General features: G+C 37.7%; 1 protein-coding gene across 1 annotated transcript; it reads left to right on the top strand.

The window, feature by feature from the left end:
• The first annotated feature begins 744 nt into the window (after positions 1-744).
• alpk3a (alpha-kinase 3a) lies at positions 745-16,705 on the top strand. The gene is given in 16 exon segments (XM_032548135.1): positions 745-1,406; positions 1,745-1,777; positions 2,067-2,188; positions 2,665-2,782; positions 3,902-4,977; positions 4,980-5,203; positions 10,921-13,245; positions 13,247-13,379; positions 13,582-13,729; positions 14,214-14,341; positions 14,419-14,454; positions 14,953-15,227; positions 15,299-15,387; positions 15,471-15,688; positions 15,785-15,833; positions 15,922-16,705. Coding segments are annotated over 16 exon segments (5,433 nt in total). The 5' UTR covers positions 745-1,266; the 3' UTR covers positions 16,241-16,705.
• Positions 16,706-20,220: the final 3,515 nt, after the last annotated feature.

Genomic DNA, 20,220 nt, shown 5'->3' with positions numbered 1-20,220 from the left:
GGAGAAATTTGTCTAAATTAGATATATTTTAGTAAACATCATAAATGTTAGTGATATTTATGATGTTTACTAAAATATATCTAATATGATTGTTTCAGGGTCAAAATGTGATATCACACATTTTGAAACAATCATATTTTTCAAGCTGTAGACATGCAGCAAAATGAATAATTCAAAATGTCCACACACCAAAGTAAAAAAAAAAAAATTAAAACATAAAACTGAGAAATAATTTCAAATAGTTATATTTTTTTTGTCTACACTGAATTTAACCAATTCAAACACTTCACAGTGCCATGGACTAGAAATAGCTCTATGGGAAATATGTGTCCAAAAACACCTCCTCTCAGGGTCATATGTATATATTTATTGAGCAATTCAGTTATTGACTGATTTATTATTTTTAAGTCCTTCTCTGGTAATCTCTCTTGATGCGAGCTTGTATGGCAGGTGTTGTCCTTCAGTGATTCCCGAGAAAGACTTTGGATGTAAGCTTTTAACTCGCAGCAGCTGCATTTTGAACCTTATTGCACTGACATGATCAAGTGTATATTTAATCCATTGCTTCAAGCCAGCAGAGTTGGATTCAAACAAAGCAATGACTTTTTTTCTTGATGACTTTCAATTAAAAGTGATCTCTATGACAAAGTGTATATGGTTATAACTTTTGGTTTTCATTTCTTTGTTTAGGCCAAAGCCTCGTTCTGGAAAATCTGATGTTCTCCTGCACCTATTTGTGGGCGTGCTATTAATAGGGCCCCCACTGGCAACACATGCATGTCTATGATAGGCGGTTACAGATTTTCCTCACACACTCTAGCCCCAAAGCAAAACCGACAACCACTCAATGGTAAGCTGGATAGTGTAACCGTTTTCATAGAGACAAATGCTTTGGCTCTGCTTTTGTGACATAGAAGTCAATAGCTGATTTTATGTTTGTGCCTTAGCCACGAACAGTTCAACTTGATAGTGCATACTATTTATAACTCACTTCAATCTAAGAGCTTTGCTTGGTCAAAGGACATTTAGTCTAAACTTTGTCTCTGAGTAAAAGGTTCTGTTAGTATTATAAACTTACTTTATTTTCTCCCACAGGTCCTTCAGCTGAAGAGGATATTTTTATTTCCCAGGGAACTTTTACATGGACAGCTCAGTTCATTTTGAGCCCCCCTTTTTCCCCTCCTTCATTGTATATTTTTTAACCACAGGTTTATATATCTGGGATTTTTTTCTATATATTTTTTTTGTTTATTGCCTTAGTAGACAATGACTTCCAGAAGGCCAATGACTCGCTCATTTTCTGGCAATGGGAGAACCAGCAGCTTCAGTGAAGAGGAAGGCAGCTCTTCCAACGGCCGATCTGAGAGCCGCAATACTTATCTGTCCAATGTTAGGCCTGAAAACAGGTAGGGGAACTTCTTTTATGATCCAAGTCTTTGTTTGCAGTTGCTGCTATCATGGTAGTCTCTGAGTCAGACGGGTCAAGTTAAACAATCACTAAGACCTGCAGAAAAAAATGTAGGTGGAAATGTAAATAAACAATGTTCAGCACAAGAATGTTATCATACTGAGTACCTAAAGTGGCTGATCCAGAAAAAGTTTCCGTTTTAAATTGCAAACTATCTTAGAGTTAAAGTGGTTCTTGTAGCTTAAGAGGAGCGTAGTTACAACAGGCCAGGTGAGTTAAGATGATCCAGATTTTAATTATTCACTGACGCTCCTTCATTTGCCTCCTTCTGAATAGCTATTCAAGGTATTCTCACTACAGACCAGCGAGGTAATTCCCTATTTTAAAACATTCCTCCCGAGATCCCAACTAACATGTTAACCACAAAAACTGGTTTATCCCCAGAATGAAGCCAACGCGTTTTAACTGCCCAGTGTTCAGTTCAGTTGACACCTTTGTTTTGCTTGATCTCTCACATGTTTCTGTGTCACCTTTTTCTTTTTTACAACCTCGCCTCTACTAGACATTTTGATTAACATGTTGCTTAAGAGCACCCCATGAATGTACTGCACCGAGGTGGAGAGGACACTGACTCTAATGTGGCCGTGTTTCCTTCTAGGAGCACGCTGTGCAGTGTTATGGCTCAGCTGACTGAGGACATACAGCCATCTTTTGAGACCACGCTGAAATCCAAAGCTGTGTCAGAAAACTGTAATGTGAAATTCACCTGCGTTGTATCAGGTAGAGCCGCTTCCTCGTCTTGTCTTGTCAAAAACCAACAAGAAATTCTTGTTGGTTTTTGAGAAACTGAAACTTCTCAGGTTGAAGAGATCAATACACACAAAGACACAGGATGTGACTAATATGGAAACAAAGGGCAGGATTTAACTCCTTGGACATTATATTAGATATTTCCTGAATTTAAGAGCACATTAGACTGGTTTGTTCTGGGTGTTTTTAACTGCAGGCAGATTGTTTGGGTGGGACCATCTGGCTGCAGCAGCTGTTAAGTGTTTGGCACATCAGCAACATGATGCAACAGACATGAAACATGCTGACTCTATTATTCATAGAGGCAATAATAAAGTAGATCCATGTTGAGTTTATTATGTTACCACGCAGCTTTTCAAGAGAATATGCTACATAAACAATTTCACATTTGTAATGCAGCACTTTGTGGTGTGAAGACTTTAATTTTTTTTTTTTTTTCAATATAGGTTACCCAGCCCCAGAACTGAAATGGTATAAGGATGACATGGAAATGGATCGCTACTGTGGACTCCCTAAATATGAAATCCACCGAAATGGGAAAACTCACACTCTTCATATTTACAAGTATGTCTAAGGAATTTGTCCAAATCATATAGCGTGCCAGTGAGTCTGATGTTTACATACACCCATCACTGCCATGAATCACATTTAATTCTGGGCTTTTAATAATGTGTTTCAATCATTCTTTTTCCTGGGTGGAATGATCAGACAACTGGCAGCTTGAATGAAATTAAAATGTTATATATGAATTTATATGTGTTATATAATCCACACAGGTATATATACAGTATATATATATATATATATATTAATTTAAATTGGCTGTTCTTTGGTCATCGTTTTAACATGATGACCAATAAAGAAGCTACAAAAGTGATTCCCTGAAATTAGTTGCTGCCTGCATTAACAAGACCTTTGGGGAAAACTCTTACAGACAGATGAGACAAAGATTGAGCTCTTTGATCCCTGTCACAAGAATTATTTGTAGGAGTCAAGGTGCCCCTCTTGACTCCTGTCCTTAGATTTGAAGCTTTCAAATCTAAGGACAGTGCCTCAGCTGTGAAGATTCGTGGTGGCATCTTGCAGGGGATCTGTTTGGGCTGCCAGTGAGACAGGAGCATGATACAGTTCATCATCTTCATCATCAAACCTTTGGCTTAAGAGTTGAGACTTATACACAAGTGGGTGTTCCAACAGGACAAGCTCAGAAGAGGCTTTGTAATGAATATAGTAGACTAACACCAAGAGTCTGGAACTGCCTCAACAAAATTACAAATATTTGGATTATACTGCCAATAACAGAAAACCAAATAATTTAAATGTGTTCTAATGTTTCTAATTAGAACAGTGGCCACTTATCAATCATGAAACATACCAGAAGTTTGTTGATGATTCTAGAAAGAGCTAGGTTTCTCCACAACCCACTGACAGATATTTATCCAAATATTACTGGAGTTGTATGTCTTTGAAATGTTAGACTCAAAAAAATTAACAATAGGAGACCTAAATTCTCTTTTTAAAATGTATTAAAGCTGTTTATTGTCTCATCATTTCACCAAAAAAGAATGGGTTGAATGCACTGGATAAAGTCCAACACTAATGTGACATTAATGTTGTAATTCCTGCATTCAGAGTGATGCAATGACAAAGTCAGAATATAAGAACAGGATTTTCTTTTTTCAGCTGTACATTGGATGATGCAGCGATCTACCAGGTCTCAGCCAGCAATAGCAAAGGTATCGTCTCCTGCTCTGGAGTTTTGGAGGTCGGTACCATGAATGAGTACAAGATCCACCAGCGATTCTTTGCTAAACTCAAGCAGAAAGCAGAGAAGAAGAAAAGGGACATCGAGGAGAAGGGCAAGAAGGACAATAAAGAAAATATTAAGAAAGAAGAGCAGCAAAGTAGCCCAGAGCATCCATACAGGAAACGCTCTGTGCCACCACTGGAGGAGAAGCCAGTGGTGAACAACTCTGCCACAGCAGAGCAGCCTGGGGATGTAGCTCAATCAAAGGCACTTATTGCAGAGGGCAAAGATGCAGGAGACATCGCCTCTGTAAACAGTTCTTTGGAGAAAGAAGAGTCAGCAGAAACATTGGCTAAAAAGAGAATAAAGATGTCAAATGGTGTAGATATTGGGGTCAACACCAACATTAGTAAAAGCCATATGATGGGGAACGGAGGTGAAAATTCATATGATGGCGGAATCAGTTTGGCACAGTTTTTGGCAGAGACTATTCAGACCCAGTCTGGTGAGGAAAGTCTGGAGGAGAAAGAGATGAGCATAGTTACTTTAAGAGATAATAAGGAAAATGATACTGAGGAGAAGTTGGAAGAGCAGAATGAGCAAGAATGCATAAGTGAGAAAAGGAGACAAGAGGAAATAGCGATAGACAAAGAAAAGAAAAAGGAAAACCAACCAGAGGCAGCACACACACAACTCACAGCAGACTCCAGAAGCCCAGTAGTTCAGAAGTCAAACATTGCAGCAAGGGTCAAAAGGATCATGACCAGCATAACATTCATACCTCCATATCCTCAATGCTGCACTCTGTTAAGGACTTCTTTTTTGGTAAGAGCAAGAAGGACTCTTACAATATCTCACACACGGACAATGAAGATGAACATTTTGACCACTCAACAGTTCTCCCTGAACCAGGTATGCCTCCATCATTTCAGCTGCAAGCAGGGCATAGTTCTGAGGTCCTGGAAAATGATGTTGTACCAATGGAGACAGATAAGGCATCAGAACCCTCAGAAATTGTGAAACAACAAGCAGCACCAGCAGAACCTATTCAATTTAACTGTGAAGACACAGGTCTACTACAAGATCATAAACTGATTCCTGAGATCGTGAATGAATCTGCAGGAAAGAGAATAGAAGAGGCTAATGAGACTGTGGAGGCCATGGAGGAATCTACAGAGGCAGAGAGGAGCAGTCCAGTGGAGAAAAAGTCATTGTCTGGGTTTCAAGTTCAAGCTGAGGTAAGTAGGCAGTCTCTCTAGGCCGCTATCTGTCATTTCCAGATTAAGAAATGGTTTTATCAAACAAAGTTGAGCTACACCATGTTAATTTCTTAACGTCAGGTAACCATAACATAGCATGCACATAGACATTTATGATCGTTTGCTATTTTCCTCTCACATGTGAAAAAGTTAGACAGTGCAATTACTTCATGGCATACAGTGTAATGTCACTGATATACTACAGATAAAGTGAGTCATCTATGAGTGAGCAGAGTCGAGAGTTAGTGTGTGTAGGGGTGCGTGTGTGGAGAGTGGAATAGGGAAGTTATCACAAACTTGCTGTTGATGTATGTGGGGGTGGGGAATATTGGACATCAAAACTGCACAGTGCGAGACAGCAGGTGAAATATCTTCGATGTCGGCCTTTCTGATTGGAACACTGGTGCGTCAGAGATTATGATGAAACATGAACATCTGAAATGGCTCTTGCATTACTTTGCTTGGCAGATGGTTGGGCAGGTTCGGCAAGGAGTCGTAGAGAGTCTAGGGGCAGGTTCCAGCATGAAAGGAGGGCCATGTCACTGTGGTCAGATTCCTCGCTGACCCCCAACCACCTCCCTCTTTGGGTGTCCTAAAATAAACCTTTTCCTCATGCAGCCAAGAGGGTGGTGGCCGGCAGTTCTTTAGTCATCTTACTCTGCTCATTTGAGAATTGTTTCACTTCTGACGAAACATTGCTATATTTAAAGTTTGCTACGCTTGAAACACAATCACGCATGTTCTTGCTGAGCTTAAACCTTGGACTATACTCCATATCTGACTGTCTAAAAGTGTTGTGAAAATGTATGTGCCTTCATGCAGAATCTTTTATTAATTGAAAAAAGGCATTGCAAACCAGTCTGGCTTTATGTGAAAAAAAAATTGCCCTCTTGTTGTATCATGAATGAACATATCTTGGCTCAGTTTATCTAGCCACACCCAGAGCTGTAGAATCTAGAAATCACTTAAAGAGAACTTACTAATCTAAGAAAGGAGGCTAAAAGATCTCAAAAAGCCCCAATCAAAAGAAATTCAAAAAAAGATGGTTACAAGCCTTTGGGACTCCAGGAAACCATAATATCCATGGAAGAGTTGCAAGACCAAAACCATTGCTGACCAAAAAGGCCACAAAGGCTTGCCTCACATTCCTAAAAGAAAAAAAATATCATGATGATCTTTTAAGAATTTTTTGTGGAAATCTGGTGACCCAAAATATGGAACTTTTTGGAAGATGTCTGTTGAGTTACATCTTGCATAAACTAGACCAGGATCTCTGCATAGATTTTGCATATTGTTCCTGTGCACTCAAAGATTCTCTCTGGGTATTCTGGTTTCCTATCATAGTCCTAAAAAATATCCATTTAGGTATAAGCATGCAGGCATGGTTGTTTTTCCTATGTATCAATATAAATAACTAGCAGTTGTGGCTGCAATGGATGGCATAAACAGTGACTAGGTTTAAGTGGCAGTTATTTTTTCATAAATGGCATTTTCTTCATAAATTCAATCATCATTGGGCGTGCCATGGTGGCGTAGGGGATAGCGCGACCCATGTTTGGAGGCCTTGAGTCCTCGACACGGCTGTCGCGGATTTGACTCCCGGACCAGACAATATTTGCCACATGTCTTCATCCCTCTCCTTCCCCCTTTCCTGTCAGCCTACTTTCATATAAGGGCACACTAGAGCCCACAAAAGACCCCCCTGGAGGGGTAAAAAAAATAATAATTTAATCATCATTATGAATTTACTTTTTGTCTCACTCAGGCTCCTTAGGTTATCTGTGTCCTGTGAAAAAGGGAACTGAAGTAAATATGTTTATTCGCACATCTGTAAAGTTTGTAGCATACGACTTCTATGATTGTGTCATCGGAGAGAGTTAAGTGGGTTTTTTTCTCAAATGGCTGTTGCAGTTATTTATACAGCAGTGTCAAAGCACTTAATTTGTACTGAATGTGACACCAGTTCCCATTCCACAGAAAGCAGTCACTTCTTGTTTTCCTCATAGTCACTGTGAGCCAAGCATGTTGTCACGAGGAAACACTTGGCTGCTGGATGCCTTCTGTATAAAACTGAAACATGTGAACATGTGCATAGATTTTGCATATTGTTCCTGTGCACTCAAAGGTTCTCTCTGGGTATTCTGGTTTCCTATCATAGTCCAAAACATATGCATTTAGGTATAAGCATGCAGGCATGGTTGTTTTTCCTATGTATCAATATAAATAACTAGCAGTTGTTGCTGCAATGGATGGCATAAACAGTGACTAGGTTTAAGTGGCAGTTATTTTTTCATAAATGGCATTTTCTTCATAAATTCAATCATCATTGGGCGTGCAATGGTGGCGTAGGGGATAGAGCGACCCATGTTTGGAGGCCTTGAGTCCTCAACACGGCTGTCAGCGGATTTGACTCCCGGACCAGACGATATTTGCCGCATGTCTTCTTCCCTCTCCTTCCCCCTTTCCTGTCAGCCTACTTTCATATAAGGGACACTAGAGCCCACAAAAGACCCCCTGGAGGGGTAAAAAAAATAATAATTTAATCATCATTATGAATTTACTTTTTGTCTCACTCAGGCTACTTAGGTTATCTGTGTCCTGTGAAAAAGGGAACTGAAGTAAATATGTTTATTTGTCCACATCTATAAAGTTTTTAGCATACGACTTCTATGATTGTGTCATCGGAGAGAGTTAAGTGGTTTTTTTCTCAAATGGCTGTTGCAGTTATTTATACAGCAGTGTCAAAGCACTTAATTTGTACTGAATGTGACACCAGTTCCCTTTCCACAGAAAGCAGTCACTTCTTGTTTTCCTCATAGTCACTGTGAGCCAAGCATGTTGTCACGAGGAAACACGTGGCTGCTGGATGCCTTCTGTATAAAACTGAAACATGTGAACACCACAAGCAGGAACACCTGAAAGCATTAAAAGACGATTATGTATGTTGATGTTTAAAGTGTTACATGTGTTTCACCAGTAAGTCATTTAATGTTTGTCTATCATAGGTTATGTTACACAACCTAGTGACAGCAAAACAAATATCTGTCAGCAGATTTTTTGTTTTTTGTTTTTACATAGATTTGTCATTCTTTCACTGCACAGTACTTTGTGTAAACAGCACACCTTTGCCTACAATGTGGGGAATTCCTGTGTCTGACTTAATTGAGCACGCAAGGACTTCTAAACTCTGCTGCAGTTCTTTTGGGGGTGGTGTTTGTGTTTTGTTTTGTTTGAATTTTTTGTAGTTAGAGCTGTGGACCTTTGATTAATGATTAAAAGTAGTTGGAGTAAACAAAAACTTCTGAATCCAGACTTCTAGACATGCTATTGGACCTTTCCTGTATGTACACACGTTTGGTTTCAGCTACCTTACATGTGACATGAGGTCAGTGTCCTAAAATAAACTGACAGCTCATAAAACTGAATACTTTATTGACTTGAAAGTAACTTTTTTGTTCTCATCATTGTTTAATAACTGATTAGCTTTATTAAATGACCAAAGAGTTTTCTGCTTGGCTGTATATGATGGCATTGTAATACGAAGTCTGCCAGGAACTGTCAGTGTCAATGCTTCTGTTGATTTACAACAGAAATACTTGTCTGGGTCTAAATGTGTCACACTGTCAAAGGTCAATGCTGTAAGTTCTTTTTAATGAGCTTCTTAAAAATATTATGATCCCACAACTTGGCTCAGAAATGTTTTAAAGAAGGTGTCCTGTTTACCACCTATGCATCTATAGAGCATAAGTAAGCTGTTTCAAAATATGTTCATATTTCTTCAAAAATCCAGTCTCATTGTCATAATAACTTCATATTAAGAAGTTATCCCTTCTTAATATGAAGAATAACTTGATTAACTTTCTATGAAGCTATCATAATCCTATTTAAAAATAAAGAATCATGAAATATATGGGATTAAGAACATTAAATTAAGCAACAACCATTAAAAATAATTAGGAACTAGTAATTAATGAAGACAATAATTAAGTCTTAAATCTTACGAAGATTATATTATATTAAGAAAACCACAATAGCAAATATAAAAACAAGACACTGCTACCCTAATTACTAATTTAATGACATGCAACTACAAATTACAGTAGTTGATGTTTTGTGACAAGGAATTGAACAAATAAAAATGTTATCTAAACTCACTAAAGATTTGACATTTGTAAATATCTTATTGGTCTCTCAGGAGCCTGAAGAAAAGCATTTTCTGGTCTAATTTTAAGTTTTATCCCTATTTTATTCTGAGAGTGAAAAGGAAAATGAACCAAGATTAGGAACCAGCTTTGCTCTGTCAGCTTTTTCACCACTAACATAAAACTGAAGAGTACTTAACTTTTGCAGGACTACGTGTTCTGTCTCTTACTGAACAAGCTTGTAGGGCTGCATCTGTGGTTAACACCTATGTCTTTCTCTGGAAGTCAACATTTTCATCAGAAGCACTTTTTTTATTGTAGGTAATCCTGATACCAGCAGGCTGAATGTTCTGTTCCAATTTCTTAGATGGCCAGGTTCCTCAATTTGAATCACGTATGTAATATTGCTTAAAAATAGTACAAAATAATGCTGAGCACAAATCCAAGTAGTGAAGAAGAAGCTTGACTACTTGCTGGAGCTGTATGCAAACATAAGCAAATGTAGCAGCATACTATGTGAAGAAAAACAATGATCACAACGCAATATAAAGTGTTTATCAGAGGTCTTTGTCCCAGTGGGATAAACCTTTTTGGGATGAGTTCAAACTGAGCTGCTCACTAAGATTCTAAGGTTCTTAGGTGAGGGAGACATCACAAGCCAGTCAGGGGAAGACCCAGAGTACTGTGACAGCTATGCAACACTAAACACAGTTTTTTTTCTATGGATTTTATTATTTTTCAAAGACATTATTCTCTATTCTGGAGGTGCTTTAACATCAACAGTGATTGTTTCATTTTAAGCAGACCAGGGTTTGTTTTTTGAAATACCCTGATTCCCTAAGACAGGCAGTGATTATGTATTTACTAGAAACATAAAGCTGACTTATGACTTTTTTTTTGCATTGATTTTTCATACATGTAATCATTGAGACCTTAACATATCTCTCTGCATACATTAAAGCAAGTTGTTTGGATTTTGGAGAAACCTCAGAGAATTCATAAATGTAAAGCTTGAATGTACTGCCTTATACACTGTTTATTTAGAGGAGAAAAGTCTTTTTTTTTTTTACTTTAACATCAGAACAACTTTTCTATCCTTGTTGTCTCTGAGAGATCTTTCATCCATACTGCAAAAACTGCAGATCTTTCCATTTTACTGTTCTTAAAAACAAGCATTGCTGATGATGTTTTTCTTGTCCTGCTTTTGATTTGACCTGACCTTTTTTTTATCTGCTACCTGTTGGCTGCCACACACTAGCTGGTTTTGTCTAAACTAGCAAAATAATATGGGTAATATCCTAAGAACCTCTAATATATTTACACTAATATATTTTAAAAAAGAAAAAAAATACATATTTATTATTAGCCCTATAGGCAGTTAGGACATTTTGAAGAGACTGAGAAAAAACAGGTCTTGCATGCATGTAATATAGTAGGAGTTTGTATGTAGTGCAGCAAGCAAATTCTGTTTCAAAACTATTTTTAGGCTATGTGAAAGACTATTGGAGGGGATGTAGAATTAATACTATTACTTTTTATTTCATGTTCTAACAGGAAGGAAAGAAAAACTCAGAAATAGTTTCAACCATAGAAGAAGAGCTACCACAACATCAGGGGACAGGTCGCCCGCTTGTTCTTCAAAAGCCTAATCCAGATTCTGGAAGAGATGACTCTTTATCTCAAAAAGATAAAGAACACTCCCTTCTACCCCCCCTTCTTAAGGTAGAAGATTACTGCACATTACCTCAAAGTGTTATCTCATTAACAGAAAACCATAACCCTGGAGTAGCACTTATGGAAACTTTAGAAAAGGAGGAGGTCAGTGTTCTTAATGTGGACAAAGAAACGCCTGACATTCAAGAGTATCACTCTTCCCACAGGCTATCTAAGGAAGAGAAAGCTGAAGTGAAATCAAACAAACAACCCTACTTCGATATAAACAAACCTGAGATTACAAATATATCATCCTGTTTTCCAGAAGACATAATCAAGCAGTGTGAATCTGAAACACTGAATAGGGTGCTGTCTGCTCTTCCTGCCACGGTAGCTTACAGTGCAGAGAAAGATCATCTAAAAGAAGAGGCCAAACGTGCTTCGCTAATTCAGGAAGCTAATGTTGCATATCCGCCCTCTGAAGTCCCACAATGTTTAGAAATGGGTGACCTAAAAAGTCAACGTGAGCAAGCCACTGTGGTTGAGGAAATCGCAGAAGACCACCAATGTAAAACCATACCCAGTTTAAATTTCAAGGAGATGTGTGAGGTAAAAGAGAAATACAGTTCTGCCTCACGGGATGATGTGAAAATGAATTGGTGCAACAGCCTAAAAACACAAGAGCAATTGTCTCTACAAGTTGATGATAATAGAGAAGTGAGGAGTGAAAGTTCACAGCTAGAGTCAATAAAAGACACAATACTGGATGATGAAGAGTTGAGCAAACCAAAGACACTTGTAGTAACAGAAGACAATGCAAACAGCACTTGTGTTCTAGAGGAACGCAGTAAAACTTCTTATTCAAAAAGCAATGACTTAGCTTGGAGTGCAGAGCATGATTGTAGCACGGTAAATATCCCATCAGTCCAAATATCTACCACTGAAGACATCCCAGATATTAAACTTCCTATGCCAGAGATGAACATGAGCGAAGAATTTATAATTCCAACCATCAATACAATGGAACCTGATCTGAAAGAGTGCACTCTGCCTCTAAGTATTTTGGTTCAAAACAAGCCAGGCTTAAATGATTTGCAAAAACATGATGAAACTCATGAGTCAAAGACAGGAATCCAAGAACAGAGAGAGGCTGATTTCCCAGGCACAGTCCCCACGCAGAGAGGAATGCAGCATACTGATGACCTCTCACCTACAGAAAAGTTAAAGGAAGTTGCTCAAGAAATGTACGAACACCAAAGCAGTGCACAGCTCCCTCTCATGGAATGTGCTTCAATTCCTGTTATAAATGTTTCCTGCAGTGATGATCTGGAGAGTAATACATTGGGTATCAGCAGTGGAGGTGGGACAGAAAATGAGGCTTTCGAAACTCAAACAGAGACTCTGTTTGTGGTTCCACCAATATCAGTCTCTTGTCATGAAAGCGAAGCTGAGCTTAAACTGCCTGCTCCCACCAAGACGACAGAAACCGAAACTTCAGCTGACACGCCAAGGGGAACAAAGCAAGGTGTAACTGAAAACCTGAGTGAGAAGCCAGAAATACCTAAAAGAAAAAAATACTTAAAGGAAATCTCTGATAAGAGCCTAAAAGAGAACACACCAAGTATGGTTGGTGAAACTCCAATGTCAAAAGTTGGTGGCAGTATGCCAACTTTTAGTAAACCAACAGATGACAATATTGTTCCTGAAGCACTGAAGCAAAAGTCCCCAAAAGACGCCAAAAGAGAGAGTTCTGTTGAGGATTTTCTAAAAAACAGACCATCTGTTGAAAGACTAAGCTCCAAGCCCCCAACATACCCATCTTTAAGTCCATCCAGTCTACGCAAATTTATGTCCAAAGCAGCTCCAGAGTTGGACAACGAGACTACAGCCAACGTCCCTGCAATCTCTGTGGAAGATCGACAAAGCGACAAGGCAGATGAAGATTTCAGCGGGGGGTCGACGCCAACATCATCTCTCTCCTGTGAGAGCAGCCCCCGGCTTAAGCGCCGGGACAGCCTGACACTTATACGTTCTGCCACCCCTGAGGAGTTGGCCTCTGGAGCACGACGCAAAATCTTTATCCCAAAAAGAGAAGAAGAATTGGAGGGAGCAGTGTTTAGTGTGCTAGAGGGCAAGAAGGAAAGTCCCTATATGTCACCAAGCCAGGCATCGCAGAGCTGCGTTGCTACAAGCCTCCACGGGACAGAAGACCCCACCAATGGAGAGGCGCTCTCCACTGATGAGTCGCAGAAAGGCTACATTGGAAGTGCCAAAGGTTGTGGAAGAGACTCCCACCATAGAACCAACCAGCACTAAGGTAGAGGAAAAACCAGCTGGAAAGAAGACAGATCCTTTGAAAGGTAAACAATCAATAATTTTCATTCATAATTTTGTCCTATGATTTAAGAAATCATAGGATAGCTATCTAGAAAGAATTTTAGGTCAACTTGTTTTTCAGAATTTAACGTTCAATAAAATATGTCCTGGGAAGGAAATCCCCAAAAAGTTCTTCACATACTTTTACAGTGTTTATTGATTTTAAGTACACTTGTTTCTCACCAGCTCCCCAAGTTATCCGCAAGATCAGAGGAGAGCCCTTCCCAGATGCTTCTGGACACCTGAAGCTGTGGTGTCAGTTCTTCAATGTGCTTAGTGACTCCACCATTAAGTGGTTCAAGGATGAGGAAGAAATACTAGAGATGAAGAGAAGGTAAACCCCCCCCACCCACAGATGTTTCACCAAAGATCAAACCACAAACATTTTTAGACATACTAAAAATAAATTAAAGACATAAACTAAATTATATTTACATGATGTGATCTTTGACAACCAAAAGCTGGACAAGTTGTAAAATCAAGACCATTAGAAAATAAGTATTATTTGGACCCCCATCCCCATGGTCCTCTGTCATTCTCATATTTTCACTGCAGAGTTGACCAGCTCATGTGACTGTGAATCCCACAGCCATGGCACAGAGGGGCGATTCTCTGGCTAGACACATAAACTGTAATATGACACAATATTTTCCCATCTCATGGGTGCATTATAAAGTCTATATATGTGCTACTGGTTGCTGTGTCAGCAGACTGCTTCCACATTAACGTGACTTCCTTACTTAGAGTGACACCGTGTGGATTTTTGATGAATTTGAATGTAAATCTAACGAGGCTCTCATTTCGTTTTTCTCTCTTAGTGGAGGAGATGAAAGCCAAGTAGCTCTGGCAGTTGTGCATGCATCAAGCCAAGACTGTGGAGTATATGGGTGTTCAATCAGTAATGAATATGGGACCGACACAACTGACTTTTTGCTCAGTGAAGAAAGTAAGAAAAGCAATCAATTGATTAAATTATATAATTCAATTTAATTTAAAAATATTTTTTGTCCATTTTTTTTGCAGTTCTGTTTGAATTCTTACTCAAGGAGGACTTGGAAGGTACTTTTCATTGCTTCTTAAATCTAGAAAAAAACTACATTATTGTTTTTTTTTAACCTAACCCTGCTTTAAGCCCACCTGTGTTCCTCCTTGGTCTTCATGAGGCTGTTGATTCACTAATGTCCTCCAACAAACTTCTGTGGCTCTAACAGAGGGTCACAGATGTTTATACTGAGATTAAAATACACACAGGGGGGACTCAGTTTACTAAAAATATAACTACAGAATTTTATTGTCTACTGGGTTTCATTTAGGTGTAGTCAAGTAGAAGGGGGTGACTAGAAATAGCCTAAACTCTTTTCAAATTTGGATTTGTAAAAGATTTTTTAAAACAATATATCCTTTTCCAGTCACTGAATAATTATCAAACACTTTGGTTTATTAAATAAAATCCCAGTAAAATATATTGATGCATTGTTGTTGTATTGAGACAAAACGTTGAAACACTGAATAGATTTGCCAGGGACAATAAAGCATTCCTCTATATATTTTCTCCAGTTGGAGAGGAGATCGAGATGACCCCACTGATGTTCACCAAAGGCCTGGCAGACAGCGGCACTTGGGGGGAAAAGTACTTTGGTCGCATTTTTACCGAGACTGTCCACATTGGGGAGGGCTGCACTCACAAAGCCAGCAGGGTGAAGGTTATCTATGGCCTTGATCCCATCTTTGAGTCCGGAAGCACCTGTATCATTAAAGTTCGAAATCCCATTGCTTACGGGACCAAACAGGAGAGCACCCTTGCAGAGAGAAATTTGGACATTGCAAAGCAAGTGAGTGCAATTCAAATTGCAATGTGACAAATCTAAGCAAAATATAGTAAACAACTTCTTTTTTTTTAAAGGAGTGTAAAGTCCAAGACATGATCCGAGAATACTGTAAAATATTTGCAGCTGAAGCGAGAGTAAATGAAAACTTTGGCTTTTCATTAGAGTAAGTACTGCTTGTACAACTGAAGTATAAAACTATAATACGCTACTTTTGATAACCCTAGTAACATATCTTGGTTCTTACAGAGTTATCCCTCGGTATCTAATTCACCGCCCTGCAAACTCTGTGCCATATGCCACAGTGGAGACTGATCTTACAGGAGACTTTGGGAAATATTGTACCATAGATCTCAAAGGCAAGCTGTTTTCACAAAACATTTCAGAGTTGGATCAGAAATGCTGCACCTTCCAGCATTGGATCCATCAGTGGACACATGGAAATTTGCTGGTCACTCAACTGGAAGGTAAGCCACACATATAAGTTATTAAGGAAAAAGTGATCAATTATGTAATTTGTGATTAATGCGAAGAGATTTATTGATATTCTTTTATTTTTGTAGGCGTTGAAACAAAAATTACAAATATTAAAGTTGCCACCAAGTCGAAAGGGTTTGTATCTCCCTCTCACTATGCAGATGTTTCTGATTGTTTGCTTCAAAATCAAAATGCAAAACCAGATTTTCCTCCCGTGTTTCAGATATCAAGGACTAACTGAATGTGGCTCCCCGGAAGTATTTGACCAGTTCGTGATGTATCATCAATGCAACTACTACTGTGGACTTCTTGGGCTTCGAGCGCTTAAAACAGATCTGCAACAACCGGCCAAGCTAAAGGGCTCCAGAAGCCCCCTGCTCAACCGAAAGCTAGGCTCCAACAGCCCACAGTTGCAGAAAAAAGGGCAAAGCCCACAGATGTCTAGAAAGACCAACGTTAGCCCAAAAGTAGCCAGGAAAGCTCAAGAAACAGATAATAATAACTCAGATGAGAAACAAAAGCCCGCAGAAGGTCTTTCCTGAGGTAGGAAATAAGACTTTCATTTGATTCCATCATGACGAATCATGAGATATGCGACCCATCTCCAGTTCCAGGCTTAAAAAGACAAGGACCCTAAAGAGTAAAAGCTTAGCACACCAAAGGTTATTAAATCCTGCTTGTGAAGAAAATTGGGAATCCCCTAAATATCTCAACTTTGAAGATATGCCTTTCCTTTATTTCATAAGTCAAAGGTGCAATACAACTAAATCTTTTCAAGAAAACTATTGTAACCATTAAAGTAAATATTTTTCAGTTTCCCAAGAGTCTTAGCTTCTTAGTGAGTGGAAAGAATAGTGTCTCCAAGCAAACTCTGCCAAATAATACAAAGGAAAAATCAACAAAGAGGTATTTAAAATTAAAAGTTTAAGTTGTACTGTACCTGACCGCAGCCACTGAATGTGTATGTATTATTACTGAGTGTGTACATCTGTGATGTAGATTATATAGAAAAAACTAGAAAATTTCTGAAGAAATTTAGCCGGGGCCTGCCAAGGCGTGCCCGTCGGTTTGGGCCCGGCGTTGTCACGCTACAAATTAGCATCGATGCTAAAGAACGCTGCAACGTAATCAATAGCATGTGGAGAATCACAAGAACGTTAAGTAAGGTGGACGTGCACCATTCAGTATGATTTAAAATTTTCTCAAGGCTTTTATTTTGGAAGTTTTGTTAAACTTCATTTGAAAGGGCCAAACTAATCCCATGCGTAATAGTCATTGGGTTAAAATAGTTATATAATGCTCAAAACACAAGTAGTTGATGTAAAAATATTAAAGGCTTTTATTTTGAAATGTTTGTTAAGTTTCATTTCATAGCGCCAAACTAATCCCATGTTTATCAGTGCTTTGGATAAAAAATTCACATAATGCCCAAAAGAGCAAATACCTGATGTAAAATTGTCAAGGCTTTTAATTTGAAATTTTCAGTATGCTTCATTTCAAAGGGCCAAACTAATACCATGTGTAACAGTGCTTTGGATGAAAAAGTCAAATAAAGCCAAAAAGAGCAATTACATGATGTAAAAATATTCAAGGCTTTTATTTTGAAATTTTCATTAAGCTTAATTTTTATTGCCCCAATAAACCCATGTCTAATAGTCATTGGGTAAATCAGTTATATAATGCTCAAAACACAAGTAGTTGATTTAAAAATATTAAAGGCTTTTATTTTGAAATTTTTGTTAAGCTTCATTTCAAAGGGCCAACCTAATCCCATGTGTAATAGTCATTGGGTTAAATCAGTTATATAATGCTGAAAACGCAAGTAGTTGATGTAAAAATATTAAAGGCTTTTATTTTGGAATTTTTGTTAAACTTCATTTCAAAGGGCCAACCTAATCCCATGAATAACAGTCATTGTATAAAATCAGTTATATAATGCTCAAAACAGCAATAATCTCATGTAAAAATTCTCAAGGCTTTTATTTTGAAATTTTCAGTATGCTTCATTTCAAAGTTCCAAACTAATACCATGTGTAACAGTGCTTTGGATGAAAAAGTCAAAGAAAGCCAAAAAGAGCAATTACGTCATGTAAAAATATTCAAGGCTTTTATTTTGGAATTTTTGTTATATTCAAGGCTTTTATTTTGAAATTATTATTATGCTTAATTTTAAAGTTCCAAACTAATCCCATGTGTAACAGTTACTGAGTTAAATCAGTTATATACAGCCCATAGCAGCAAGTAGTTCTAAAGGCCAGTTCAGTCCTGATCTGTTTCAACTGAGGGTTCCACTATAGATAGAACTACAGTGATGCGTATTTGTAGTCCTAATCAGCAGCCAATAGCCTCTTGAGTTCCGTTGCTATGTTAAATAAGTTTCTCACCAAGGTGTGAACTGTTGGTGACAGAGCCTGAGACAGCCTAGAAAATCCTGTCGCATGACTTTGCTCTGAAGCACCGTGACAGAAAACCGTACGATCTAGATAAATTTCGAAAACATTTTACCGGAGCAGACATGCGTATCAATGTGAGGACCGATTTTGATACCAATCGTGCGATATTTGTGGGCGTGATGGCGATTTCAAAATTATTTTGGGGTGAAAAAGTTCTCTTGATTTCTCACTCTAATCAGTGAGAGACGCACTCTAATTTTAGGAAAAATGAGAAACTTTGGGTCGCTTAGAGACAAATTGTGGACAAACCGTAATTGGTATCGACGAGCCGTCTTCACTTTCGAAGAGATCACAGACGTATCTACAAAATGAAATTTGAATGGCATTTCTACGTGAATTCGTGACAACACAGAAAATCCTCAAAAATAGAGTATTTCTAGGATTTTTCCCATTGACTTATAATGGGGTTTTTTTCGTAGTTTTTTGCGAATTATGTCGCCATGTTAACCCCGAATCCCACCAAAAGTAATAGCTCCAATGGCGTGAATTTTCTGCACGTTTTGATACCTCATTTGTAGGTGTGCACGCAGCGGTACGAGCCGCATTAACGGTTACGGATGAAAAATAAAGAATTGGGAGAATAGCAATAGGTTCCTGCCATTGCTTTGCATGGCAGGCCCCAAAAATAGTAGTACACTTAAAGCTGCCATTGCATCTTGTTTAATTTCTTTAAACACCAAAGTCCAACACACGCTGTGGAAAAGCAGCATTACATTAAAGGTTTCATTGGGCACTTTGCTTTTGGTTTTATAATTACTATATATATATATATGTATATATATAGTCTATTTATTACAAGTCAGTATGTTTCATCACTTTTTGCAGAATTTGAGGTCATGTTTTTGTAAATTGATCTGCAAATCAATATGTTTGAATGTAAAACAATCCCAGTGAATGTTCAGAAAATCATATTTTCCACGTTTATGAGGACTGCTGTGAAAGATTTATGAAATGTGTTGAAATAAATCCACATTTCATTGTGATAGCACAATTGTTTTAACAAAATCCCTGGTATGTTGTTGCAATTAAAGCAGAATTTATGAATTTTTACAAATCATTATCTGTAGTGCCAATAGGTGTAAAAAGGTGCTGTATTAGCTTAACTTGTGAACTGTAGCTGAATAATAAAGTAGCAACAAAATAGCAGGAATAATTTTTAAGAATCCTTTGATTCCTTTTCCTGCATTTTATCTTAAACAATAAGATTGAGTAGAAAAGAAAGCTAGAAATCTGACCAATTTTTAACAAAAGCCTTTTCTTTAGAATTGACATAAAAAATAGAAATGTTCAGGAATTTCTGGAATGGGTTCAGTGCTAATGATTAATGAAGTTTCAAATTTCAAAGTATTTCTTCATACTGCATGAATCTGTAATACTCCCAGAAAGCACAACAATTGGGGAAATGTTTTAAATGAGGCAAAAGATTGCTTTTATGTGTACATATAAAGGACAAAATCTAACATCTGTGTGAAGAAAAGTTACATGTTCTTGAGGGGAAAGATGTAGAAAACTGATTGTTTGCACTGAGTGCTCTCTTAGGTATCTTACAGAATGTCAGCTGATGTATTTTTTTCTTTTTTAAATAAATGCATAAAATCATATCAAATCCAAGCATTAGTTTTATTTACAAATCTTTTCAGAAGTTCGTATTCAACTTTGCAATTATCAGCAGTATTGAAATTTGCTTCACACTTTAATTCAACCTTTTTACATTCACCAAAGTTTGGATTTAATAAATTATTGAAGCAAAATAAGTTCTTCACTTGTGTTAAATAAATTAAATTACAGCAAATTTAATAAAAAAAAGATCAAAAAATATTTCCTATGTCAAATATTAAAACCTTTACATTTTTTATTCCTACTACTATATATATATATATATATATACACTTGCATAGAAAGAAGCTGGGCTGCATGCAGAAAATAAAAAGAATCCAAATACATTTGCTAATTACCAGTTGAAATTAGGCATGTTTTGGTAATCAGACTCTTATCAGAAACCCTGTAATAAAAAACTAACTGAACAAACAAAAAAAGAAAATACTAAATAAGGGGTTATTTGATCTTTT

This window comes from Xiphophorus hellerii, chromosome 2 (genome assembly GCF_003331165.1).
Source record: "Xiphophorus hellerii strain 12219 chromosome 2, Xiphophorus_hellerii-4.1, whole genome shotgun sequence".
Classification (NCBI taxonomy): Eukaryota; Metazoa; Chordata; class Actinopteri; order Cyprinodontiformes; family Poeciliidae; genus Xiphophorus; species Xiphophorus hellerii.
This window is presented reverse-complemented; position numbering and strand designations above follow the sequence as displayed.